The sequence below is a fragment of the Sus scrofa genome, chromosome 1 (assembly GCF_000003025.6).
Source record: "Sus scrofa isolate TJ Tabasco breed Duroc chromosome 1, Sscrofa11.1, whole genome shotgun sequence".
NCBI classification, from domain to species: domain Eukaryota; kingdom Metazoa; phylum Chordata; class Mammalia; order Artiodactyla; family Suidae; genus Sus; species Sus scrofa.
Genome location: NC_010443.5, coordinates 177,161,840 through 177,187,133, shown reverse-complemented (window position 1 = coordinate 177,187,133; position 25,294 = coordinate 177,161,840). Strand labels below are relative to the sequence as shown.

Genomic DNA, 25,294 nt, shown 5'->3' with positions numbered 1-25,294 from the left:
ATTCAGCTGGTTCAACAAAATTTTAGGAAGAAAATTTTGATTAAAATAATTTCAATAAAGTCTGAATAATTAACTGAGGCCACCTTCCTCGGAGGTATCTGCTTTGAAGAGGACAGGCTGCATGCTCACTAATTGGTGGACTGGAAGAATGGCAGCGATAGAGCATGCTGTTTCTGCTCTACACCTTCTTTTCAGGATAATGCATTTTTTATCTAAATCCTCTCAGTTATGTGTATTCTGAAACAACTATTACCTCCATAACAATAATCCTTTCTTCATTTCTGTCCATTATTTCCATAATTTCTTTTCAAATATATTTTTTCTCTCCACTACTACACTATGCACCTTTATATTTCCAATTTGTGCCTTTTCACAGGTGTGATAGCCACAGAGACATGCACATTTGATAGTCCCTTCCTTGACACTGATGGTGCACTCTACTCCTTAAATCCTTCTAATTATCTAGTTACCCATTATTATGATGATGGTTATTATTGATACATATGGTATATATATTATATATCTCTGAAATCACTCCTACAGCCCAGTTCAAGATTCAAAATATTGCTAGCACATTATTCCTCTTTAGAAACATTTCTTACCGAGAATAGTGTCTGTCCTCTTATTAGTTTTGGTAAAATCACTTTATATTTTACCATATATTTGAGTGACTAGGTTAGAATAACTAAAGGTGCACAAGATGTCTCAAAGATTGATATATAGAGAGAAAAATTGCTGTTATACTTCAGAAAAAAATATACATATATACCATAGAAAACACGATGTTTGATGTAAAGTTTATTGTTTCAAGAAGTGAGACTGCAGTAGCAAGTGTGTAAGAGAAGAAAAAAAAACCTCTAATAAAATATTTATTAAAGTAGTGACTTTTTAGAAAGGTAATTTAATTTATAGCAATCTGATTTAAGCCATAAAGATATAACCATTTGACTTAACAGCTCCTTCTCTTGAAACGTTAAAAATTAACAAAAATCCTCCTCAATTAAAAGTGAAAGTCTGGTATCTTTTTTATATGGAAGAAGCCTTTTATGTTTCACGTTATATTGATTGAAGCTTTTGGCTTGCCATTTTTCTACACAAACACGTCTTTTTGAGGAGGCTGATTCTCTCATCTGTAAGAAAGTTTATAAATCATTTTACATAACGTACAATAACTTGCATTAGACATGTTAAGGTAGAAGCATACGCTAAAGTATTTATGATTAAAATGAGACTTTTTCTCAACTCAGTGATAATAATACTGTATGACAGAATGTGTTCATAACTTTTTTGTTTGTTTGTTTTTTAGGGCCACACCTGTGACATATGGAGGTTCCCATGCTAGGGGTTGAGTCAGAGCTACAGCTGCCGGTCTACACCACAGCCACAGCAATGCAGGATCCGAGCCCATCTGTTACCTACACCACAGCTCATGACAATGCTAGATCCTTAACTCACTGAGTGAGGCCAGGAATTGAACCGGAATCCTCCTGGTTCCTAGTTGGATTCCTTTCTGCTGTGCCACAATGGAAACCTGTGTCCATAACTTAATTGAGCACTTAGAATAATATTCTTATAAATTTGAGTTTATTATAGATTGTGGTCTTTAGGATCACATAGAATATGCTGTTTTCCCAGGTGAGTATGAAGTTCATATTAGGCCTTCAGTAAAATGTTGAGTGATAGCAATAGTTGATAGCACTCAGATTTGTGGAAGGTAATAATTTGATAGAATACCAAGAAAAATGCAACCCTGCTATATAAATGCTGATAATGGAATCTTTGGTGAAGAAAAGCAGTTGCAGAGCTGATCACAGATTAGCTACATCAAACAATTTAGAAATTCTTCCCTATTTTGAATTTTCTCCCTCTTAGCTCATTTTCACTTTCCGTTACTTTAAATAAAAACATTTCTCTAAATTCTTCTGTATTATCTGAAGTCCTCTAGATTAGTCACATTTTACTAAAAAAAAAAAGTCAATTTTTTTGATTTTGTTAAGTTTTAGTTTGTTTTTGTTATCACTAATTGTGGAGAAGTTACTAGAATATAACTTTTCCTTTTTGTTACTGAGCTTTCACTTTTTTCTTCCTAAAACTGCTGAGCTTTAAAGTCCTTTTCATAAAACTGCTGTGAATAAAATACCCTTCTGGGAACATGATGTTTTCACATTTATTTGGAAAGGTCTACAGGGTAACTTAAAGCACAAACATTTTAATTAATAACGTTGATGTTTTTATTATTGCTGAATGGGTAACCTGCTTTTTTGTGAGCATGTAAGAAATTGAGTCTCTGAAATAGAGTTCAGATTTCCCTCAGAACTACACAGGGTGTTAATGAGATCCTTTATACTTTCTGATGATTACCCAGGGAATTGTAAAGGCTGCTGGCTGCCATATGTAAGGAGGTGAGCATGAAACACCCACAAAGTGAGAGACTCTCTTTTGGTGCTGGGGTACAGATCTACCAAATCCCAGCCCCTGTGGAGCTTCTGTTTTTCAGGGGGAGGTAAATAGCTAAAAAACAAATAAGCAGACATTCTGATTTCTGGTGTTGTGTCCTGAAGAAAACTAAACTAAACTAGATAAGGTGATGGGGAATAACAGAAACCACTGCTTTAGATAGGATGATCACAGAAGGCTACAATGATGAGGTGAACATTTAAGCAGAACCTTGAATGAAGAGAAAGGATAACTGCAAAGTCAGTGGCCCTGAAGCAGGAGGGATATTGGTTTGTTTGAGAAGGAGGTCAGTTTGACAGGAGGCCAATGACTGAGGGGTGATTGATAAGAAATAAAGAAGAATAGAAGGCCTGATGTAAGCATTTGGGTTCCATCCTATATGCAGGGAGAAGTCAAAGGAAGTTTAAGCTGAAGGTGATACAGGGTTTCTTGTGTTTTAACAGGATCGCTTGGGCTGCAACTTAGGGATAGATTACTTTTGAGAATGGAAGCTGGGCCTCTGTTCAGGGAGAAATGATGGTGACACAGGTAAAGGGTGTTAATGTTTGGAGGTGGTGGAAGAGAGTAAGTCCAATATATTTTGAGTGACGCTTTTGTCGATGCATATTTATATGAAGGTGGGAAAAGGAAAGTAGTCAGGGATGATTCAAGAATTTTGGTCTAAAACTGGGTGAATGGTGGGTGCCATATACACATGTAAGGAGTTTTGATTTACTAATTTTCTATCAGTAAACTTCAGGGATATCTACATCCTTTATCAATAGAAATACTTGCATAATAAATCCTTGATTCCTAACATTTTTGTGTTACAAAGTGGTAATCTATGATTCATTCCAGAAAGATTATCTTGATTCTTTCCATTGTGTCCCAGATTTTAAGGACCAAGGAAGAACATCATTTTTACCTATGAAATCATGTTTACAAACCCTACTCATCATTCAGAGTCATTTTGACTACACTGTCTCATGTGCGTTTCAAAGTGTAAGGGGAAGCTTGCATTAGAGGTAAGGTCTGGGAGATGTTGGTGTGAAATGTAGGTTTTAAGTGTTGTAAGTCAGTTGATTATGTCAGAAATTAGACTTATTCAGTTTGCTTAATTTGATTTTAATTTTTAACAAGGAACTATGGTGTTTTAGATATCAAGACCTTACTTTCTTGGATCAGGCTCCAGAAATAAGTAACTTTTTTTTTTTTTTTTTTTGGCAAAGCTCTCCTTTTTATGTACCAGATTCTCTGGCATTCTGAATTAATAATAAGTCTGTCTAAATTAGATTTAGGTTGTGGGAAAGGGACAACTTGCCTTACTCTAGGGGAGGCAATAGCTATTTTTATAGGAACCTGAATATTGTAAGCATATTCAGGTGTTTGTGCTAGTAAGTTATATTAATAACTCGATAACAAATTTCTAAGAACTAGGTCAGAGAGAAATATTAAATTGGTACCTCATAAGTTTTTCCTAACAACTTGGCTTATTTTGCAAGCAAAGTTAAAGTGTGCATTTTCATGGAGACTCTACATTTTGTGGTCTGGCTCAGGAAAAAGTGAAAAAATTCTTGAAATGTTAGTTTTTTTTTTTCTTTCTTTCTTAAAGCTGATATTGCCTATTAACTTGTTTTAAATATTTCAAATAAGTTGATTATTGGGAGTTTTAGCACTTTGCTCATTTGGAAAAATTCGCTATAACTTTTATCCTTTCCGTAAAGGCATTTAATAGGCTGTTCTTTCAATTAACCATTGTTGATAGTGTCCTTTAAGTTGCCAGCAATCATTGTATCATCAGCCCTTATCCAGCATCTGGGGAGGCATTTGGGAAGACATCAGTACCCAAATTAGTATTCATTGTGTTTTTATAAACCTGTGAGAAAGAACAGCCTGACCACTTAGCATTTCTTCATTCGACAGAAATAGTATGTGACTCTACTTCCATCAATTTTATCCATTGATAACTTTTCTTAAGCTTTAACTGCTCCTAAACATTTCCTACTAAAGTTGATTGTATCCTTCAGCTTTGTTTTTTGGAACACTTATCTCATAAATTCCTATAATCCCATTTTCTCTGACATTGATTCTCCACTCTCTTTTTTTCTTAACCCTTGAACTCAGGCTTTGGCATTGGTCAAGTTCTCTATTCCCAGGGCCATTTCTGGGTGTTCAGACATAGCATCTTGAGTAGTCCAGGTGGGAGAGTTACCTCTTCTTGGCATGAATCCAGAAAAATAGGAAGCAGGCGAGGGGGAGATATAACTGATAAATTTCTTTTTCATTTCATCTCTCAGAGAACTACCGTTGCAGTTCTGTTTTGCAAATCCTCCTGATAATCCTACATGCAGAAACAAGCACATCAGGAGCAACATATCCTTTGTGCTTACCCTACATCACTCCTTGCCTCAGCCACACTTCCTACTTGTTTCCCTCTTCATTTCCCTGGGCTTGCGTCTCCAAAAGAAATTGTCTGCACTCTAATTCCTGCTCTTCTTAAAAGGATCCTGACTAACTTAGATGGTATTATTAATCTATTCATTTAGCAAAAACTGTGGCAAATAGAAAGGTTTAGAAAATCCCCTTCTGCCTACACTCAGTTACTATCAGTTGTTCACATTATTCTTTCTAGGATTAGTTCTGAAAAAATAAAACTCCTCCTTTGAAGACATAAAGCTTTTTTTTCAATGTTCTTTCTAGGAATTAACAAAAAAATTCTCCATATTCAGAACTTATAAGCTTTATTTATTAGTGCCTCATAAATTAATATACTAACCTAGTGAATCAAGTAATGATGAGATTTCATTAATTGGCATTTTGGTATATCATAGCATGTAATAATGAAAAAATTATTCTGTCACCTGGTATGGATACATAAGATTTATACAATTATCTTCATTTTCCTCTAAAATCTACTTTCTTTCCAAACTAGCTAACTTTGGAAAGTAAGCAATTTGAAAGACAGTACTGTAAATGATGTTTGACATTTTTATCTTTCAGATTCTGGTTCTTAACAAATATCATGCACTCTTTTAAAACAAATAAGATAATGAAGATTTTGATCATTTCAATATATCCTGTAATTATATAATTAGATATCATAACTGCATGTTCAAATTATTATACATACGAACACTAATTTCTTAGAGACAATTAATGTTAACTGTAAATATACAGCAGTTGACTAAAGTGACAAAATAAAGTAAGTACTGTCATCCAAAAAATGTGAGGGAAAAATAAAGATGCATATTTATTGAAAATTCCTTTCAGTGGACTCTAACATTTTCTGTTTTTTAGAAGTTTGATATGAACTGTATTAATTTTGCAATGAGACATAACAAGATTGTATCTTATCTTAAATGATGGATGTTTAAATTTATTAGAGAGGCAAAAATTCTTTCCATGCAGTGTCATGGTAACATCTTAGAATGTATGTCATTTCCTGTTATCTAAGTTCAACATACATTTATCTCCTTTTGGCTTTGTATCCTCAGCATGTGCTATTGCCAGGAAGTATTGACAGTTTGAATGTGTTTGATATCTTGGGGCTTCTTGATATCAGCCATAAAAGTATCATTGGTAGATGTACATTGGATTAATGAGATTTTAGGTACTTGTGATTTTCTTAAGGAATACAATATGTGACAATCACCGATGATAAAACTAAAGTTTGAGATGTATCCAACCCTAATAGATAATTCAGAAATAGTGTGTAAGCCTTATGTGATTTGTATGTTTTCATTACTACACTAGATTACTTATGACGTAGTTTCATATAATTGCATATATATATAATAAAGTATAAATATACATTTATATAATCCCTATATAAAATGTAAACTTTTATATATTGAATATATACTTATGTATAAGTATTTATACATATACATATTATTGGGGCAATATCCAGTAATTATGAGGCATAGGTTATTATATCTCTGTCATTTACTATGTAATTTTGTTTTGGTATCTAAATATATAAAATAAACTTAGTAGAAAGAAAACAAGATATTTATATATTTTATAGTGTTGTATGTACTGGTTTTAATTTGAACCAGCAAGGCAGATAAAAACACTTTAGGGAGTTCCCGTAACGGTGCAGTGGTTAACAAATCTGACTAGGAACCATGAGGTTGCAGGTTCGATCCCTGGCCTTGCTCAGTGGGTTAAGGACCCTGCGTTGCCGTGAGCTGTGGTGTAGGTCGCAGACGCGGCTCGGATCCCACATTGCTCTGGTTCTGATGTAGGCCGGCGGCTACAGCTCTGATTAGACCCCTAGCCTGGGAACCTCCATATGCAGTGGGAGGGCCCTAGAAAAGACAAAAAAAAAAAAAACACTTTAGGGGTTACTCTCGATAGCTCAGGAGACAATAGGCTGAACTAGTTTCATCTGTGTCACTTATTTTCCTAAAATATCTGAATTCAAAGTTTGTGGGTATTGATGAGATCCCATGGTAGGGTCCCTATTTCCTGATTTAAAAAAGGTTTAGGATTTCCCATTTTGGCTCAGTGGTTTGTGAGCCCGACTAATATCTGTGAGGATGCAGGTTCTATCCCTGGCCTCATTCAGTGGGTTAAGGATCTGGTATTGCCCTGAGCTGTGGTGTAGGTCTCAGATGCAGCTTGAATTTGGTGTGGCGTAGGCTGGCAGCTATAGCTCCAATTTTACCCTTAGCCTAGGAACTTCCATATGTATCAGGTGTGGCCCTAAAATGCAAAAAAAAAAAAAAAAAAAAAAAAATGTTCTCAGAAACTCCTAATGTGAGTTAGGTTAATAGTTTGACTTTGTACATGCCTTTTTTTTTTTTTTTTTTTTTTTTTTTAGGGCTGCACCCGCAGCATATGGTGTTTCCCAGGCTAAGGGTTAGAATGGAGCTGCAGCTGCCAGCCTATACTACAGACACAGCAACACCAGATCTGAGCTGTATCTGTGACCTACACCACAGGTCAAGGCCATGCTGGATCCTAAACCCACTGAGTGAGGCCAAGGATCAAACCTACATCCTCATGGGTACTAGTCAGATTCATTTGCTCTGAGCCATGACAGGAACTTCCTGTATGTATCTTTTAATAAGCTTAAAGGAAATGTAGTTTTCCTGTGTTTTATATAACATTTTCTAGAGTCAGATTCCCATTATTTATACTATGTGACTGGCACTTCCTCATTTATTTTCTTCATTTGCCATTTTTTCTTTAATGCCCCACCTCACATCCTATACCTTAGGTGAACTTGTATCATATATCACATGAAGAGTAATTGCAACTATGAGATAGACTTAGTAAATTGAACTAAAAGTGAGACGACTAAGTCTTCTTTAAAATTAAGGACAATACACTGATACAAATTAAATATATTTCTTCATATTTTCTGTTTTGAAAACTAAGTTTGGGGTAGGAGATGAACAAACTTACCATAAAGCATCGTGTTTTTGACATACATTGTGATATATCCACTTCGTAATAAGTATTTCTTTTATATTTTACCTGAAATATAGTTTAATTTTCCATATGCAGTTGATCCTAATAATTGTGAAATAAATTTTCACATGTGTCAGGATAAAACTAAGTACTCATGAGTTTTTGTTTAGATATTGGTGTTAACTTTATGCAGACAGATGAACTTTAACATAATTTACTATCAAACATTAAACATTTATCTTTAAACTTCATAAAATTATTTTTTGAAATGTAGATACACTAATTACATGTTTTTGAAATTTTTGGCTCCACCTGCAGCTTATGGAAGTTCCTGGGCCGAGGATAATACCCACACCACAGCAACGACCTGAGCTGCCACAGTGACAATGCTGGGTCCTTAACCCGCTGCACCACAAGGGAACTCCACAATACACTTATATTTTAAATACTGATGCTATAGCTTTTTTATAATAGTACTTACCTTCAGTTGAAGGCCTACTAAAGTCTTTATGAATCATGCAGAGTTCCTTGTGCATAATTTTTTCAGCTCCTAATATTTCTGTTTATGAGAATATGATTCCTGATTGTTGACAGTATGTTTGTTGAAGGTGCCACTCTTCTCTTTAGTTACCAGTGCTGACCTATTCTCCATCATTCCTTTTTCACTCATTAAAATTGCAGGATTGAAACACATCATTTCAACTTACATATTTAGGCAGCCAAGAGTTTCTGTCAATATATTAGGCCCACTTGGCACTTTTATTCTATGGTACCTCCTTATATTTGTGGAAAAAATACTGTAGTTTTCAGCAGATACTAACATAGGTTATCCCAAGTAGAGGAGCAGGCTTGGAGGTTGGAGGCCCCTGAGATGACATAGTCATGATGGCCAAAGACATCCTCAGTTTTCTATATGTATGCTGGTATTTTTCTTAGTATCTCAAATGGCGAAATTTCATTTGGTGATCTTAAGAATAAATTTAAATACTGCTTTAGTAGAATGCTATCTTGGAGTGAGTGGAGCAGAGCAATTTATTTTTTATTACATTTCTAATACTCTACAGTGTCTGAAATACTGTTAAATTAGATTATATTGTATTATAAAAATCATTAAAGAAATTACTACTTTGCTTTCAACAAGATTGAGAATGATGGTGGAAAAAGTCCCATATGAAACCCATAGGGAAGAATATGGAAAGCTAGCTCTTTGGTAGCAACACTTAGAAAAAATAAAATGTAATTTTTAAGATTCGTGGTAAAATAAATATTGATTAGTAAGTATAAAAGTGCTAATTTAATCTGTGAAAACTTTTAAAGTTGGAAGAAACACTATCATGAAATTTTACTATCTTCCTGTATTTATTCCCAAATTGCCCCCCACACAAAATGTGTTTGGAATACACTGTATATCATTACAGTACCTTCTCTTTCATAAAAATGATATATTGATAATTAAGTTGTAAAGTCTCTGTTTAATGATTTATTTATTTTTTAACCAATGGTTTATTCTTTCTTTCATTATCTGACACTCAGATCTTTTGGGTACTTTGAATACAGAATTTCCAGTGCATACAGTTTATTTCTTTGTTGTTTCAAGGGTGTTTATGTTTTTGCATTTCAAAAAAACAGACAAATCTTTTATTTATAGGGTCTGAAAATATTAAAAGTGGTTTTCTTATTTGTGTTTAATTTTTCATGACAAATTGTGTTTGACTGCTAATTAATGAATGCAGGAATAATAGTAGCTTAAACATGATCAGCATCAATTCTTTCTAGAAAATAAATCTAGATGTTGAAAATACCGAGATGCTATGATGCCTTTAGGATGTCACCCATCCTTAACACATGCCTTCTACATTGGAGTTGGCCCACAATATAAGGTGGGTTCTAGAGCCCTGGCTATCATGGTTGAATTTCAGGCATTGAGGAAGAAAAGGGAAAAAAGATAAATGGTCCATGCCCTTCTTTTTTAAGGAGCTTCTTCAGAGGGCTACAAGGTTTACGTGTATGCAGAACAAGCCAGCAGGCCTGGGAATACCATGCTTAGGTTTACTTGAAAGGTTGTTTCTTGGCTGGCATCTGGGAATTCGGATATCAGGAAGGGCCACACCATCATCTTTCTGATTAGAATGGCTCTTTGTGCCTAAATTGTTTCTGCAAACAATGTGACTGACATGGAACACTTGCTTTACTTTTGTGGACACAATTTTGGTATATGCAGGACATATTATTCAAGGCAGATGGTGCCTATGTGACCAGCCTCCAGTAAAAACTGAATCTCTAGTAAGCCTCCCTGGTAGAACATTTCACAAGTGTTGTCATAATTTAATGCTGGGGGAAAAAGAACTTCCCTTGTGACAACATTGGAGGGGGGATTCTTGGAAGCGTGTTCCTATTTTCCTTCAAGCCTTACCCCATACATCTTTCCCTTTTAAAAAATTGCTTTATGTCCTTTCACTGTAATATGCCATAGTCATAGGTATGACTATATTGTGAGTCCTGTAAGTCCTCTGTGAGTCATCAAACCTAGATATGGTCACAGGGACCCTGAAAAAACATGAAAACTTAGTGAGTGGCTATGTTACTACTTCTCAAGTTATAAAATACATTTTAAGGTCTCTCACAGTTGTTTTTGACACTAAGATTAATAATAAGATTTTGTGTTTTTATTGGTCTTCTCTGTTTATGAAGGTGCCTACAAAGTTTGGGTTTGAATAACTGGAAGGATGGAGGTGCCATTAACTAGAATGGGACAGATGGCAGAAGATGGTTTGGAGGAGAGATCAAGAGTTCATATTTTGATCAAGTTCAGATGTTACAGTAGAGATGACGGGTACATGGTGCTGTCAGAAGAACGGGATTCGGGGGGAAAGGCCTGAACTACAAAGACTACATTAGGGGTTTTCATCATGTAAATGGTATTTAAAGTACTTGAGGGGATGACCAAAGAAGTGAGTGTAGATGGAAGAGGACCATGCTTTAAGGCACCAAACCATTCAGAGTTCAGGGAGATGAATGCAAATCACCAAAGGAGACCAAGAAGGAATGGACACTGAGAAAGCAGCTAAACACAGCTCTGCCCAGGAATCTTGTGGAAAATTTGGAGAATATCTTTTACACTTTTCCTATTTTTTTCTGTAGCATAAATAGAATGTTTTAATCCTTAAACATTTAGGTTATGATAAAAAATAAAGTCCAGTTTTTACAAATTTTTAATCATATTTTAATATATTTAGCACAGTGTTTGATATTTTTGATAAGCTGTATTTCACTGCTGACTCATGTAGATGTCTTTATTCTAAAACTTGGGTAGTTTTCTGATAAACTCATTCATAACTCACAGAGCCTATCCCCCTCCTTTTGTTTCTATATTGTTTTTCTCCAATATTGGCCAGCCCTCTGGAATGAATTTATCTTTATAAATTTACTTTTTTTCCATTTATCAAATTTTATTTTTGTCTTATATAATACTGCTAATTGCTAATTCAATAACAATTTAAAATTTGACTTTAGAGAAGTATCATTTGAGATTTTCCTCTAACTTCAACCATCCATATTCAAAGTATAATCCTATGCTGATAAAGATAAATGGAAAACTCTTTAGATATATTAATATAAATTTGTTAAAATTTGTAGAATTTACATAAAAACCATGTGTGTATATTTCAAAATGAAAATGAATGAGTCGATTCAACTCTCATTTGAGGAAATAACAACACTTCAATTGAAACTCATTATGTTGTGGGTGCCTTGTAGAGTAGGATTATTCTCTAATTTATGTTTAATTTTCAGCAGAATTATAGTGCTAGGAATCCATTCAAGCAACAATGATCTCATTAATTACTGCTATATCAGTGCTTAGAACTGGAGACACCAAGATCATGAACAGTCCTTGTCGTAATAGCTTATAGTTTATATTAAATGCGAAACAGTTATGTCTTAGCTCTGATTCTGTATCAATAGAATTTGAGGTGAGTCAAGTCCAGGTGATTTATTAGGGAAGAGCTTTTAAGAGAAACTACTAACGGAGTAAGAAAGCAAGACAGGAAAGAGAAGCATCCAGGTAAGCGTGCAATTTTAGGAGATTAACCTCAACCTGATTCTGCAGAGGAGCTCTGGAGTGTAAATTAAGCTTGAGAATATGTCCTAAGGGAAGCAAGGGAGCTGGGCTTTCATATCCACTATAATCATTAATTGGCTAAAAGCCATTGGGTGCAGAGGAAACCCCCAAATATTACAAAGACTGCCTCTGAGAGCAGAGTAGCTCCAAGCCTCAAGATCTTCTTCCAAGAGAAAGAAGATATCCTAGGGAAGTATGTACACAGAGCACAAAGGGACTCTGAAAGAATCAGGTGAAAACCAGTTATCTGTGACAACATAGAAATAGCTAATTTATATAATGTGATGAGTACTCTCCAAGAGGGAATTGCAGGGTGCTATGGCAAGAAAGAGGACAGGATGAAATAGGGCTTTATGAGAGTGGGAAGGCTTTCTAATAAAATGATTTCTGGAGGATCGGAGGGAATTGACTAGATTATAAGTGAAGGAAAAAAAGAGAACTTTCAGAAGCAGCCCAGTGTACAAAGTCACTTGGTCATGGAAGAACTGGAGCTGTAAAATGGGGAGAAAAAAAAATTTCCTCCCTTTTAAGCCCATCATGAGATTAAAATCAGCTGATAAAGTAAAAAAAAAAAAAAAAAAAAAGGATTTTGTAAATTTTTGAAGAAGTAAAATCCTGTTACTGGTGGTTTGGAGTCTATGATTAATGTCTTGGTTATGCAACGAAAGAAGACCCTTCAACATGGCAATCTACTGTAACCCCTAATGTTGTGTATTCAGAAGCATTTGCACTGAGATGTACCTTCTTCTGTCACCTTTGTCTTGAAATAATGCTAGCAGGCCCTGTTGTCATTCTCCATATATATATAATAAGCCTGACATTGTTAAAGATAAGTAGAGAATTTATTTAGTTTTTTTTCACTGTTTATTTTCACAAGAAATGAGCAAAGTCTTCAGAGTTTAAGTTCAAAAGAAAAGCCACAGCCAAAACAAGGATGAGAAAAATTTTTAGTTTTCTTTGCTTTAAGATACATTCAGTGTTCAGAAATAGCCAGATCTTCATCTCACCTCACCTCATGATTTTCCTTTTGTTTCCAATGCATTTACCCTGATGCTTCTCTCTCCTTCACCATTCTGTTCTCTGCCTGGTGAGAAGCCCCTGGCTGATGTTCCACCCTCTTTTCTTTATTGTTTCCCTGAGCTTCTTACTTGAGCTACATGTACTCACAAATTCTTCCTTATCACACTGTGGACATATATCAGATAGTAACTCTAACTTGCAGAACTCTTTTAAACCTGTAGTAACTGTAACTTGTAGAAATCTTTTAAAGTGATAGTTACTTTAACTTGTAGAAATCTTTTAAAGCTCTAATTTATAGTAGTAGTAGTAGTAAGCGTATTAGTAACATTAGTAGTGGTGGTGATCTCTAATATTTTGGGCATATTAGAAAAATATCATGTTATATGCATAGAGTGTAGAAGTTTTCAGGTTAAAATTTCCTTATTTTGTCAGGCAGTTTTCTTATAATACTATATTTAGAAGCAAGTGTGACATTCTGCTATATTTATGGTAGACTAACACAGTTTATTAAAAAATTAAACCTGTGTGATCTAGAGTCCTGTGCCACCCTAAATTCTATTTATTAAAAACTTCAAATAGAACATATTTTCTCTGTGATTTTTCCCTGATATTAGTGCAGGGTAAGAGGAAAACCTTTATTTTCAAAACTGTATTTACTCATAATCATACCTTTATACTTTTGCAGGCTGTCATTCTGTAACTAGCTTTGTTTAGCTCCCAAAGGCTCTGGTGCAAATCATCCCAGTAATTCTAGCAGATCAGGTAGTGTTTATCTTTTTCTCTGATTTTCTTTGACTGATGAGGGACTTCAGACAAACAGACAATGCTGGAACAAAGATCAGATTTGTCTCTGCAGATTGACATGAGTATATAAAGTCTAACTTCTTGCCAACTGATAGAAAATATCTTCAATTCACACATCTCCATTCACTAGACATTACTTAAAGGATGGGACCTACAATTCTGAGCATTGTCAAGGGCTAAGTCCTTATTGAGTTTGTAGCATCTAGGCAATATACTCTTTTGGATTCAGCCAGGTCTATCTCTAGTCTGCACTTTAGGTTTTCAACATTTTCTTAAGTCAGTCAACATTGATTATATTTAAGGTTATGTAAAAGCAATGATGTTTCAGAAATAGCAGTATTTGCAAAAAGCAAAGTAGAAAATTCTCTGATGGGAGTTGTGTAACTCTTAAGTGTTACGATCTGCAACCTAGGAGTGTCTCCCAGTTCTTTCTTTAGATTGCAGAGAGAGTTACAATTTTAAAAAGTGTCTCTTCTTTCTTTTTCTTTTCAGGTTATTTTTATGGGAATTATTGTTTAATATTGTTGTGACAGGATTTAAGCACAATCGTGTTTAATAGTGCAGCACGTCTGAATATTAGATACATTTTATTCCCACTGTGGGACTAGTGGTGTCCCAAATAGCCCCTTTTTTCTTTTCCCAGAGCTACTGAGTCAAATTTTACTAGGAGGCTGGGAGGGAGATGCTATGCATGATAAACAATACATTTCCCAGCCTTTCCTGCAGCTAGGGGTGGGGCTAGACTCCATGAGGTGAACCAGTGTCCTGAGCATCATCTTAGAACCTTTTGTAGAAGACAGTTATTGCCCACTGTTTTGTCCTTTCCTATTTCCTTCTGCTAGGAATGGAATGTGAAATCTAGATCTGTAGCCTCAATTTTAGACTTTGAGCTCAAACAGCACAGAGTACAGCAGGTACCTCCAAAGAGCCTGAGTCCCTGAGCAGAGCCCTTGAGTGCGCACTGGTCTGCCTTATTCTTATTCCAGATTTTATATACACACATAACTACATTATGGAATATATCTTTTATCTCACATAAATAATTATTAAGTGGTCTGTCTTATAGCTGAATCTAATCCTCACCATTAAATCCACCAACCCCTCAAGTTTCACTCGTCCTATATTTTTATTTAATTGATCCTCTACCGCATTAATTGCTGGGACCCAAAGTTGAATTACCCATAAAATCTTCCTGTGGTACTTGTGTATTTTTTTGTTCCCCCAGTGACATTCTGCATACCTGGGACAGCTAGCCCATAAGGGTCTCCAGGAGAAGAAATTAAAAATAAAGATGAATTGGTTCTACTTGTGTTGCTTAACAAATAGCAATTCAGGGTAAAACCCAGCAGCCTACATTAAAATAAAATGACTTAGATGAGTGCTTATTTATTTATTTATTCATTCCTTAATATAGAAGGTACTTAAGGTTTATATTTTCCTCTTTGTACTCCTTTCACTGTGTGCATAGATTAGATTCGAAATGGTTTGCTAGTCATTGACTTTTAGATATTTAGTAATTTTCCTTTTAATGGAAAATTAAAAAAAAATATATGACTGCACCCACAGCAGGGACTGAAACCGAGTCACAGCTCTGACCTACACCATAGCTGCACCAACGCTGGATCCTTTAACCCACTGCACTGGGCCAAGGATCAAATCTACACCTCCTCAGTGACCTGAGCCACATTAGTTGGATTCTTAACCCACTGAACCACAGTGCAAACCCCTAGCATTCTCATACTTTGTCTTATATCTTTGTCGTATGTCGATTATTTATTTTTAACTGTATTCAGTCCATTGAACATGGCCTGTACTGTCTCTGCTTTTTAATTAAGTGTAGGTTTAAGGGTTCTTGTTTGCTTCTAACCACATGATCAATTTTTTAAATGTTTGTAAATTTTTGTAACTGTTTAAATAAACACAAGAAAAAAAATCCATTATTTTATGGATGGAGGATTTTTTATATTTTACTAGTCATATATTCTTTACATTTACTAGTCATAATTCTCAGAGATGTATTGGAAATTCCCACTGCACCTGCATGTTTCTCAAATTCTTTAGCTTCTACTTTTGTTTGTTTTATAATTTTAGCTACATACCAATTAATAACTATATTTTTGCTATCAGTTATAACTTTAAACATAAAATGATGACCTTCTTTCCCTATTGGTATTGTAAGTTACAAATTTCTTCTCATTAATTTAATCTTATTATATATTCCCTTCTGATCATTTACATATATCTGTTATCACATTGTCCATGCTTTCTTTGGCTTACAATCTTTTATTGTCACCTTGTTTAATACACATATTATATTATGTATATGTAACATATATTAAAGAATATATATTTGATAAACAGAATTTAAACATCTTATTTTTAAATTCAGTTATGTCTATATAATATACAAATTATATATAAATAAAGCATAAATGCTTATATGTAATTGTATATGTATATATATGTAAATTTGGTAATATCAACTTTTAAAATATTTATTTATTATATTTATTTATTTTTTGCCTTTAAGGTCTGTTCCCGCAGCATATGGAAGTTACCATATGAACTGAACTGGAGCTGCAGCTGCCCAGCTACACCACAGCCACAGCACCGTGAAACTAATTTTTTATAAATCCAATCTAATAGACTCTTATAATAGGCAAATTCAGTCTATTAATATTTAGTCTATAACTGATACAGCTTTCTCTCTTATTCCATGGTAATTATTTATTTAAAATCATGCATTTCTCTTTTTCCTTTCCTCTATTTTTCTCATGTTATCAGTTTTCTATCCTTTCTACTTTTCCCCATTATTTCATTTTTTCCATTATTGGAATTGAGCATTCTTCTATTATTTTAAGCAGACTTTTATGATTCTATTGTTATTTGTTAATAAAATATCTACTGTTTCTGACACAGAGACATGTTTTCCTCTTCCAGCGCTCCGTCAGTTGAAGACTGCAGATAACTTACTTTTCTTCTTCCCTTTTGTCCCATGAGCCACTAAGAGTTTGTGCCCTGCACCCACTCCAAATTCCTAGGATTTTCTATAATATTGAAATCCCTGTGCTCTATGTCCTTTTGGCTTTAATAAACCTTATTTAGTACTTAAATTGTATAAATTGTGTATTAAGCAGGCCAACCATAGTTAACCCTTAAATGCACATATTTTAATACTAATTGCTTACCACCATATGCTTTTCTATAGAACCTCCAAATGCAAGGCCTCAGAGCCAGTTTATTTGTTGGGTTGTTGGAATATTATTTCAAGTATGTTAGGTGGGGTTATTTGAACCCTCAGGTTACTAAATGTTTATAAATCGCTGTGTATTTTTCTTTCACACAAAGACCTTGGCTGTTGGATCCTGGAATATAGCCCCTCCTCCCATCTTTTACAATAAACACAAATGCTGTTCCGCTGTTTTTGAACTTTCAGTGTTGGAGATGAGAATCTTAAGCTGACCTCCTGTATCAACCTAGGCTTATCAACTAAAATTAAATTTGGCTGTTAGTCATAGAAATGCCACCAAGTATGACATTAGATAGAATTTTATTTCTTTCTCAGGTAGAAGCCCAGAGCTATGAATACTGCAAGTTAGTAGTGCCTCTATGATGTCAGAGATTTAGATTCTTCTGTTTTATTGCTCCTCTGTGTTTGACTTTCATTTCCTAACAGCTCATGGTCCAAGATGGGAGCCAGTGGAAATGTGCTGAAATGAGCAAAATGTGGAGTACAGTTTCCCTATAAAGACATTCCAGCTCAGAATACACTGGCAAAAACATAGCTGAATGGCCAGCAGGGAAGTACCTTTGTCTGGGGCAGCCTTGTGCCTGATGAATAATGTGGAGTTCAATTACTGTGGAGGAAGGAAAAAATTAACATTAGGGAGTGAACAGGCTCTGACATATTTTAACATTTTGTTCCTTCTTCCTAGAACCCTTTACAGTTTACTTTGTAGACTTTGAGGTCTCAACTTTTATTAGAGTATGTCTGGGGGTTCTTTTTTCATCAGTAAAAATCAGTATTAATTTTTAACTTTTTTTTTTGAGTGCTGCACCTGTGGCATATGGAAGTTCCCAGGCTAGGGGTCAAATTGGAGCTGTAACAGCTGGCCTACGTCACAGCCACAGCAATGCCAGATCTGAGCCATATCTGTGACTTAAAGCACAGCTCATGGCACCATCAGATACTTAACCCACTGAGTGAGGCCAGGGCTCAAACTCCATCCTCATGGATAGTAGTTTGGTTTGTAAACCGCTGAGCTACATCAGGAACTCCAACTTTTAACATCTCGAAACTTGGATATCTTTAATATTCTATGTGAAATAAAAATGGAGAATTCCTATAAATCATTTCTGCTGCTTACTAAAGTGCAGTGGTTGTCTCAAGGTAAAGGATTGCATGGTTGAGTTTTGTGGTGAATCAGCTACTTTTTTTCATAGAATAATGTTTTTACTTAAAAGAATGAGTATTATACCAATAATAGTTATTCAGACTTGGGTATTTGGCAGATATTTTCTCAAAAATGACTAAAGCAAACCTCCCACCTGAAATAAAATGCCTTATCTTTGTTACTAATGATAAATGTCATATTTTTAAGAGAAAAAATAGAATTTTAGAAGATCTGCCAGCATAAGCATGACAGTTTTCCAACACTTAAAGGGTCTTCTCTAAAGATTGATGATGGGATTAATATATGTGACTTTCATCATGTAATAAAATAATCTCAACATCTGAAAGATCTTTATAACTCAGTGATTTTATGTTTTCCTAGTGACTAATGTTTAGTGTTACAAAATTGTGTATGAGTAAAAGACCCATTAAAAATGCAAGATAGACCAATGGATTTTAGTTTAATAGAATGCCAAAAGGGCATTGATATGGTTTTCAGTTCTACTTTGCAAGCAAATATTAGGAGACTGACACTTGCAGAGTTTTAGTGTAGTATCAAAGAAGACTATCCACAATTATTTGAAAAGGCTCTTGAAATACTTTTCCATTTATAACCAGATATCAGCATGAGGCTTTTCTTCAAATATTTCAAACATTGCCACAGATTGCATGTAGAAGCTAATGTCATCATCCAGCCAGCTCTTTTGCTCTAGAGCAGATACCAAAGAGATTTGCAAAAATATAAAACAATTAATTTTACTAAATTATTTTTTGTTTTGAAGAGTAGAGTTTTCTGATTTAAAATGTTCCTCCTGTTATTATGCCATCAGTTTATTAATATGATTTAAAATGAGTCAATAGTACATAATTTAACATTGTCTCAGTTTCAATTTCTAATACAATGATTATGAATAGATATAATTTTAAAAAAAGCTATTGTGGGTCTTTGATAATATTTGTAAAGTATAAAGGTGTTCCAAGACCAAATAGTTTGGTAATTGCTAGTCTAAATCATAATTTTTTCTCTCACTCTCTTATTTCCCTGTCTCTCTCTCGCTTTCTGTCTTTCTCTCTCTCACACACACACACACACACACACACACACTCTTGCTCTCTTCGCCCCATTCCTAGACAATTCTCAGCACTGTAATAATATTCTAGAACTAAATTATTGTCTTAATATAATATTTTTAACATCCAAAATTGCTAGATTACTTACATAAATCTTTTTATCCTGTTTACTCTTAATGTTCTGAAATATTTTTTTGAAATATAACTGATTTACAATGTTGTGTTAGTTTCAGGTGTTCAGCAGTGATTCAGTTCTCTCTCTATATATATGTGCTTGAATATATATGTGTGTATATATATCCCTTATAGGTTATTACAAAATATTGAGTACAATTCTTTGTGCTGTATAGTAGGTCCTTTGTACTATACAGTAGGTCCTTATAGTAGGTTCTTGTTTTATATTCTATATAAAATATATAACTATTTTATATATAATAGTGTATATGTATATTAATCCCAAACTCCTAATTTTATTTTTAAATATAAATGCTTATTTTCAAAAATCAGTTTTAGTACTATATTGCGATGGCCAAAGAAAGTTTGGTGTTTTAATTGGAATTGTATTTTATTTATATCTTGGGTTATATCTCAGAAATATTTGCTATTTTAGAGAGAATTAGCCTATCTCTGCACAAGAACAAAATATGTAATTTGATTTTTTTTTGCTTACTTATTTAAATCTTCTTTATTTGGTTACTGATAGATTTTGAAATTTAAATTAAAACAGAACCCTACATTTCTGTATGGAAGTAGCACTTATGAAACCAGTGCTCTTGTTACACTATGTTTTTTTATGAGTATATAAATAATCAGCTATAAACTGTTTGAAATCCAGAATCATCCCATTTATTCTTTTTTTTTTTTAATTTTATTTTCCCACTGTACAGCAAGGGGGTCAGGTTATCCTTAGATGTATACATTGCAATTACAGTTTTTTCCCCCACCCTTTCCCATTTATTCTTGGGATGATTTTTGCACAACTTTCTGCACAAAGTGTTAAATAAATATTTGCTATTTGTTTTAATTAATGAATCAATATTTATTAAAATCTAACATTTTCACTCATTATTAAGGGCAAACATTATTTATACTGATATTATAATGATTTGGAAAACTTTTTAAAGATATTTAATGTCATTAGATCATAAAATTGAATTAACATTGTATGAAAATAGAATAAATAATGGCAGTGTTAAAGAATTTCAATTTTGATGACCAGTCTTTAATTGCATTTTTCTATATTTATTCGTGTTTGACCAGAGAATTTCTATGAATAGTTTTTAATCTAAAAATATAAAAGACAAACAAAAACATATTATTCAGTATGGACAAGGAGAGAAATAAAACCTAATTGTAGAACTTCCTATTTTGAATCACTTTACAGTACCATCATGTGGCTTTTGTTCAGGTTTTATAAGCTAAAATACACAGAATTTGAGTGTCAGTCTTTATGTCTAGTAAAAACTAAGTCTGTTGTACACAGCTGTGTTTGAAAGAATGGTATTGTTTATAATGGAATGTGTTAGATATTCAAAGTGCTTTGGCAGTTTAATACAAGTGTTCTCTTTGGAAAAGTTTATACATTTTTTGAAAATAATTATTGATGTAGAGTGAATTCTAATTATCAAAACAGATAAGTCATTTGTTGGCTTTTTAAAACAAAGTCATAAAAAAATCAAAAAATACTTTTAAGACCTAGGTGTATAAAATTATACCTAATCTCAATAAGCCAAAATGGTAAAATACTGAAAGCATGTCCAAAAAGAAATTGAGAGTCTGCCTGTTTTGCCTGCTCTAAATAAATAAAACGTGCCTATAGGGTTTGCAAAATATGAAAGAAAATTTTAAATGCTTAAAAAAAAAGAGAAACAAATCCATATTTCTAATATATTACTTATATTTAACTCCCTTTGTAGTATATTTATATTGCCCTTCACACTGATTAAACTGATGAACTTGATGCAATTGAAGTAGAATTATACACACTATGCAGTGATGACATTACATTTACAACTGGATAATTCAATTGTGTGTATAAACTTAATTTTTGGAGCAGTTCTGAAAGCAAACTCTTCAATGAGTAATTGCTGTTTAATTTTTCAGTGAGAAAACCAACCTAAAGTAACAATCTTTGTTGATACTTGCTCAGATCAGGTGGACCAAAACAGCAGGAAGTGCCTCTGACAGATTCCAAGACTCAAGTGTATTCAACGAGACTTTGAGGATTACAAATATTCAACGACACCAAGGAGGCCGATATTACTGTAAAGCAGAGAATGGCTTGGGGTCCCCAGCGATAAAGTCAATCAGAGTGGATGTGTACTGTAAGTAAATTTCCAAAAACTATAATTAAGTCTACTGAGACCGACCTATTTTTAATTGTTACATCTATTGAGAAAAATTACAGTTTATTCCAAAAAATGGGGTTCTATTTTTTTGAGAATGAAAAATATGTAAGAGAATGATAGCTCATTTAACATATTTCCTGAAGAATTTCCATTAGAAAAAGTTTGTAATGGTAGATACTTATTCTAGAACATTTAAGTACCAATTTAATAAGACAATAAGTATCATTGAAAATCCTACCAATAACTGTTAGTATTGAATGTATAGACTTTATATCTTTATATATATACACATACACGCACACACATATAAATGAATATTTATATTTAAAGAAAGGACCATGCTGTATATATTGTTACTAGTTTTGTTAACTTTGCCTATGTTTATTTTCAGCTATTCTTGCTTTTTAAAGTACATATCATGTGAGAAAAGCTATTTGAATTTGCTTGTGAAAGGCCAAAATCTCTGTGTAGAGTCTCTTTTTGATCCAGTTCTGTTGAAAGAAATCAGTACCTAGGGCAATGCTATGCCACCTGGAAAGTGTTTGTTGATTTATTTTTGTTGTTGGTCTCATTTTTCTACTTTTTGCCATTAGCAAATATATTTAAAGTCTTCCTAGTCTCCTTACTTTCTTTCCTACCAAGACAAATTAGGGGTCTACATTCAGTTTGGTCTTTTACACAGGAATCATCACTCCATTGTCATTTTACAGGAACTCTCAGTTTATTTAACTCTCTACTGTGGAAATAAAAGCATTTAATTTTATTTATTTATATTTTAATGATTCAGACATAAGTAACAAGTGTTTTTCTACCTGTATTTCTACTCATCTTTCATTCTTTCCTTTTTTCTTTTTCAGAGCAAGTGTTGCATAGTTAGGAAAGTGATTGGAATTATATGCGATCTATTTATTTAGATCCTATGTTGCATCTCATTTTATTATTTGGGTGATTGAGATTTGTGATTCAACATCAGGTGTTTGCACTACTGCTAGTAAGGATGAGAGAGGAGCTCATGTTGGCATTCTCTCTAATATTTCCGGTTCCTTAGGCATCCCCTGACATAACTCGAACACCTGTGTCCCATGTGCTTCTCTCACCCTGTCCTTATGGGTCTCCAGGTTGGCCTTACCCACCCGTACGATTCCCAACAGTATAGCCTCTGGGCAACCTCCCCAAATTAAATATTTTAAGTAACATATACTTAAGAAATACTATTTTTAGTCTTTTTGTTTATATATTATTTAAATGACACTAAACTTAATTTAAATGGATTAAATGCTTCTATTAACTTTTTAAAGTATGCACCTATGATTTTTTTGTTTTAACTTTTGTCATGAAGTTTTAAAATGTGTAGCTTCAGCACCATAGACACAATTATAAAATTTAAAAAGTTCTGAAGATTAAATGAGTATGTTTTGTTTTATTGGTAACTTTTTTTTTTCAATAAGAGCTGTTGTGAACTAGTTTGGAGGCAACATCTAACCTAAAATGACTTGAAATCAAAAGTGGAAATGACTTTCTGGTCTTTATTTACCCTACTTTGTCTCAATAATCATACATTTTGCTCTGGAAAGAATGTGTTTGACTATACAGTGTTGCCACAAAACCTTCTGGGTATGTTATATAATGCTTAGTATATGTACTGTATTATCTTCCTAAAATCTGAGCTATTTGAGAAATATTCTCCTAAGGTTTTGAATGAGAAATTGTGACTTACATTGCCACTCCATTAAGTTTGATAATAATAATAAAATTGTATTGCTGGGTTAAAAATCTAATACAAAGAGGGAAATTACATTTTAAAGACTTAAAAATAGTCTTCTGTTCTTATGACAAAGCCTTTTCAGTACTGTTCTGCATTATACCCACTATTTTCTACTTTTTCATATCCCTTGCTGTCCTGACTCAGTTGTGCCTCAGTATCTTAGTTCATATTGTGCACTTGAGTGGAACTGACTGAAGAACTGCCTCCAATTTTCCTAAGCCCTGCTAGTCCTTTAAGGCCTGTGTCACCTTCCAAGCATCCAGGCTTGAACAAAGTAGGTCCATTCCTTTCTTCTTTGACCTCCTTTAGGATTTTTCCTATACAACTTGAACTTGACAAACATCTCCTTCTGTGTTAAGTGAAATGTCTCTGTGATGCATACTATAGTAAAGTGCTACTTTCAGCATGTTTTTGGTGGCAAGGATTTATTAGAAACGTGCTTAAAATTATATTATTTGAGAGAATAACACATATTAAATTATAAACTCGAGTTCCCATCATGGCTCAGTGCTTAGCGAACCCAACTAGGATCCCTGAATATGTATGTTCCATCCCTCAGTGGTTGGGCCTCACTCATTGCTGTGAGCTGTGGTGTAGGTTGCAGAGGTGGCTATCCTGAGTTGCTGGGGCTGTGGTGTAGGCCAGTGGCTACGGTTCCCATTGGACCCCTAGCCTGGGAACCTCTGTATGCTGTGAGTGCGCCCTAAAAGACAAACAACTATATATATATATACACACACACTAAATGAATAAATGTGACAACCCGCTAATATAAATTTTCCTGGGAATGCCTTACTTTTAGCTCCAGAGAAGATCTTTCTTATGGGGATCTAGACATATGTTTTAAGTAGTTATTCCTATTTTGAAAGTTCAAATAAATAAATTACATAGTAAATTTTCAAACATGTTTTAACTGATAAGAACACTTTACAGTAGAGACAATTAGGTCTTTTGGGGATGCCATGGGTTCCAATTATAATCTTAATTGAAAAACCCAGTTATTAGGCTCAAGTTTTCTCTACATCAATCTTTATATTTTAAAACCTGTATTTTCATTGTCAATACAAACAAGCCGAGACCAGCTCAGCAGGATGAGGCTGAAGAATGGGTGCTGTGAAACTTAAGGAAAAAAGTTGACATAAAACAAGACACAGAGACTTTTATCTTAAGTAAAGGTGGGAACTGGGGGACTCAAGATCTCAGGGACCAAGAGCCCCACCTCAAGAAACCACACTGCTTTTATTGTGCTCTTGAGGATTAGTCAAGTGAGGAGGGGGCTATAGGTGGAGGATATAGGGTTTTTTTTATTATTTTAAAAGTCACATAGCTGGTAGGTGGTTAAGCTTTTATTCTGACCTTTAGGCATTTAACAATCATTAGCATTTGAGTTAGCTATCTATGCACAGCTTTTCAGAGAATCCTCACTGTGCTTCTGCAAATGCACAGCTTCTGCAAAAGGCATGCCTATTTGCTGAAACCAGCTGCCTAGGTATGCACCTTGGTTCTCTTTGCTAAAGCATATTCTGCTAACAACAGCTCATAAACCACTTGGCCATGAGGTTCCTCTTTCTCTTATTCTTTAGAGACTTACCATGCTTGCGCAAATGACATGCCAATCTGCACAGGTCCCTGATGCCTAGACCAACGCATTAGGTCTCCATTCAGCTGACCATATGAATAACTTACGCCTTTAGGTCTTTGTGCTTAAGCTTAAATCATTCACCAGCACTGTGACTGTTTTTCAAACAGGAAGATGGGGTAAAGTAAAGCAGGACAAGATGGAGTTTTCAGCAAAGAGGCTAAGAAAATATTGTAGAGGGAGTTCCCGTCGTGGCACAGTGGTTAACGAATCTGACTAGGAACCATGAGGTTGCGGGTTTGGTCCCTGCCCTTGCTCAGTGGGTTAACGATCCTGCGTT

The 25,294-nt window shown here is 34.2% G+C and overlaps 1 protein-coding gene across 6 annotated transcripts in view; it reads left to right on the top strand.

The window, feature by feature from the left end:
• Positions 1-25,294, top strand: part of MDGA2 (MAM domain containing glycosylphosphatidylinositol anchor 2) — an 824,968-nt gene that overhangs the window by 407,879 nt on the left and 391,795 nt on the right. For 5 of the 6 annotated variants that reach the window (XM_021074087.1, XM_021074085.1, XM_021074091.1 and 2 more), the window contains exon 3: positions 21,412-21,586. Coding sequence is in view for 2 of the 6 variants with exons in the window: in XM_021074074.1 (XP_020929733.1) it covers positions 21,412-21,586 (175 nt within the window). In the remaining 4 variants the exon portion in view is untranslated. The remainder of the gene's footprint in view (positions 1-21,411; positions 21,587-25,294) is intronic. The other variant, XM_021074094.1, reaches the window with a different exon arrangement.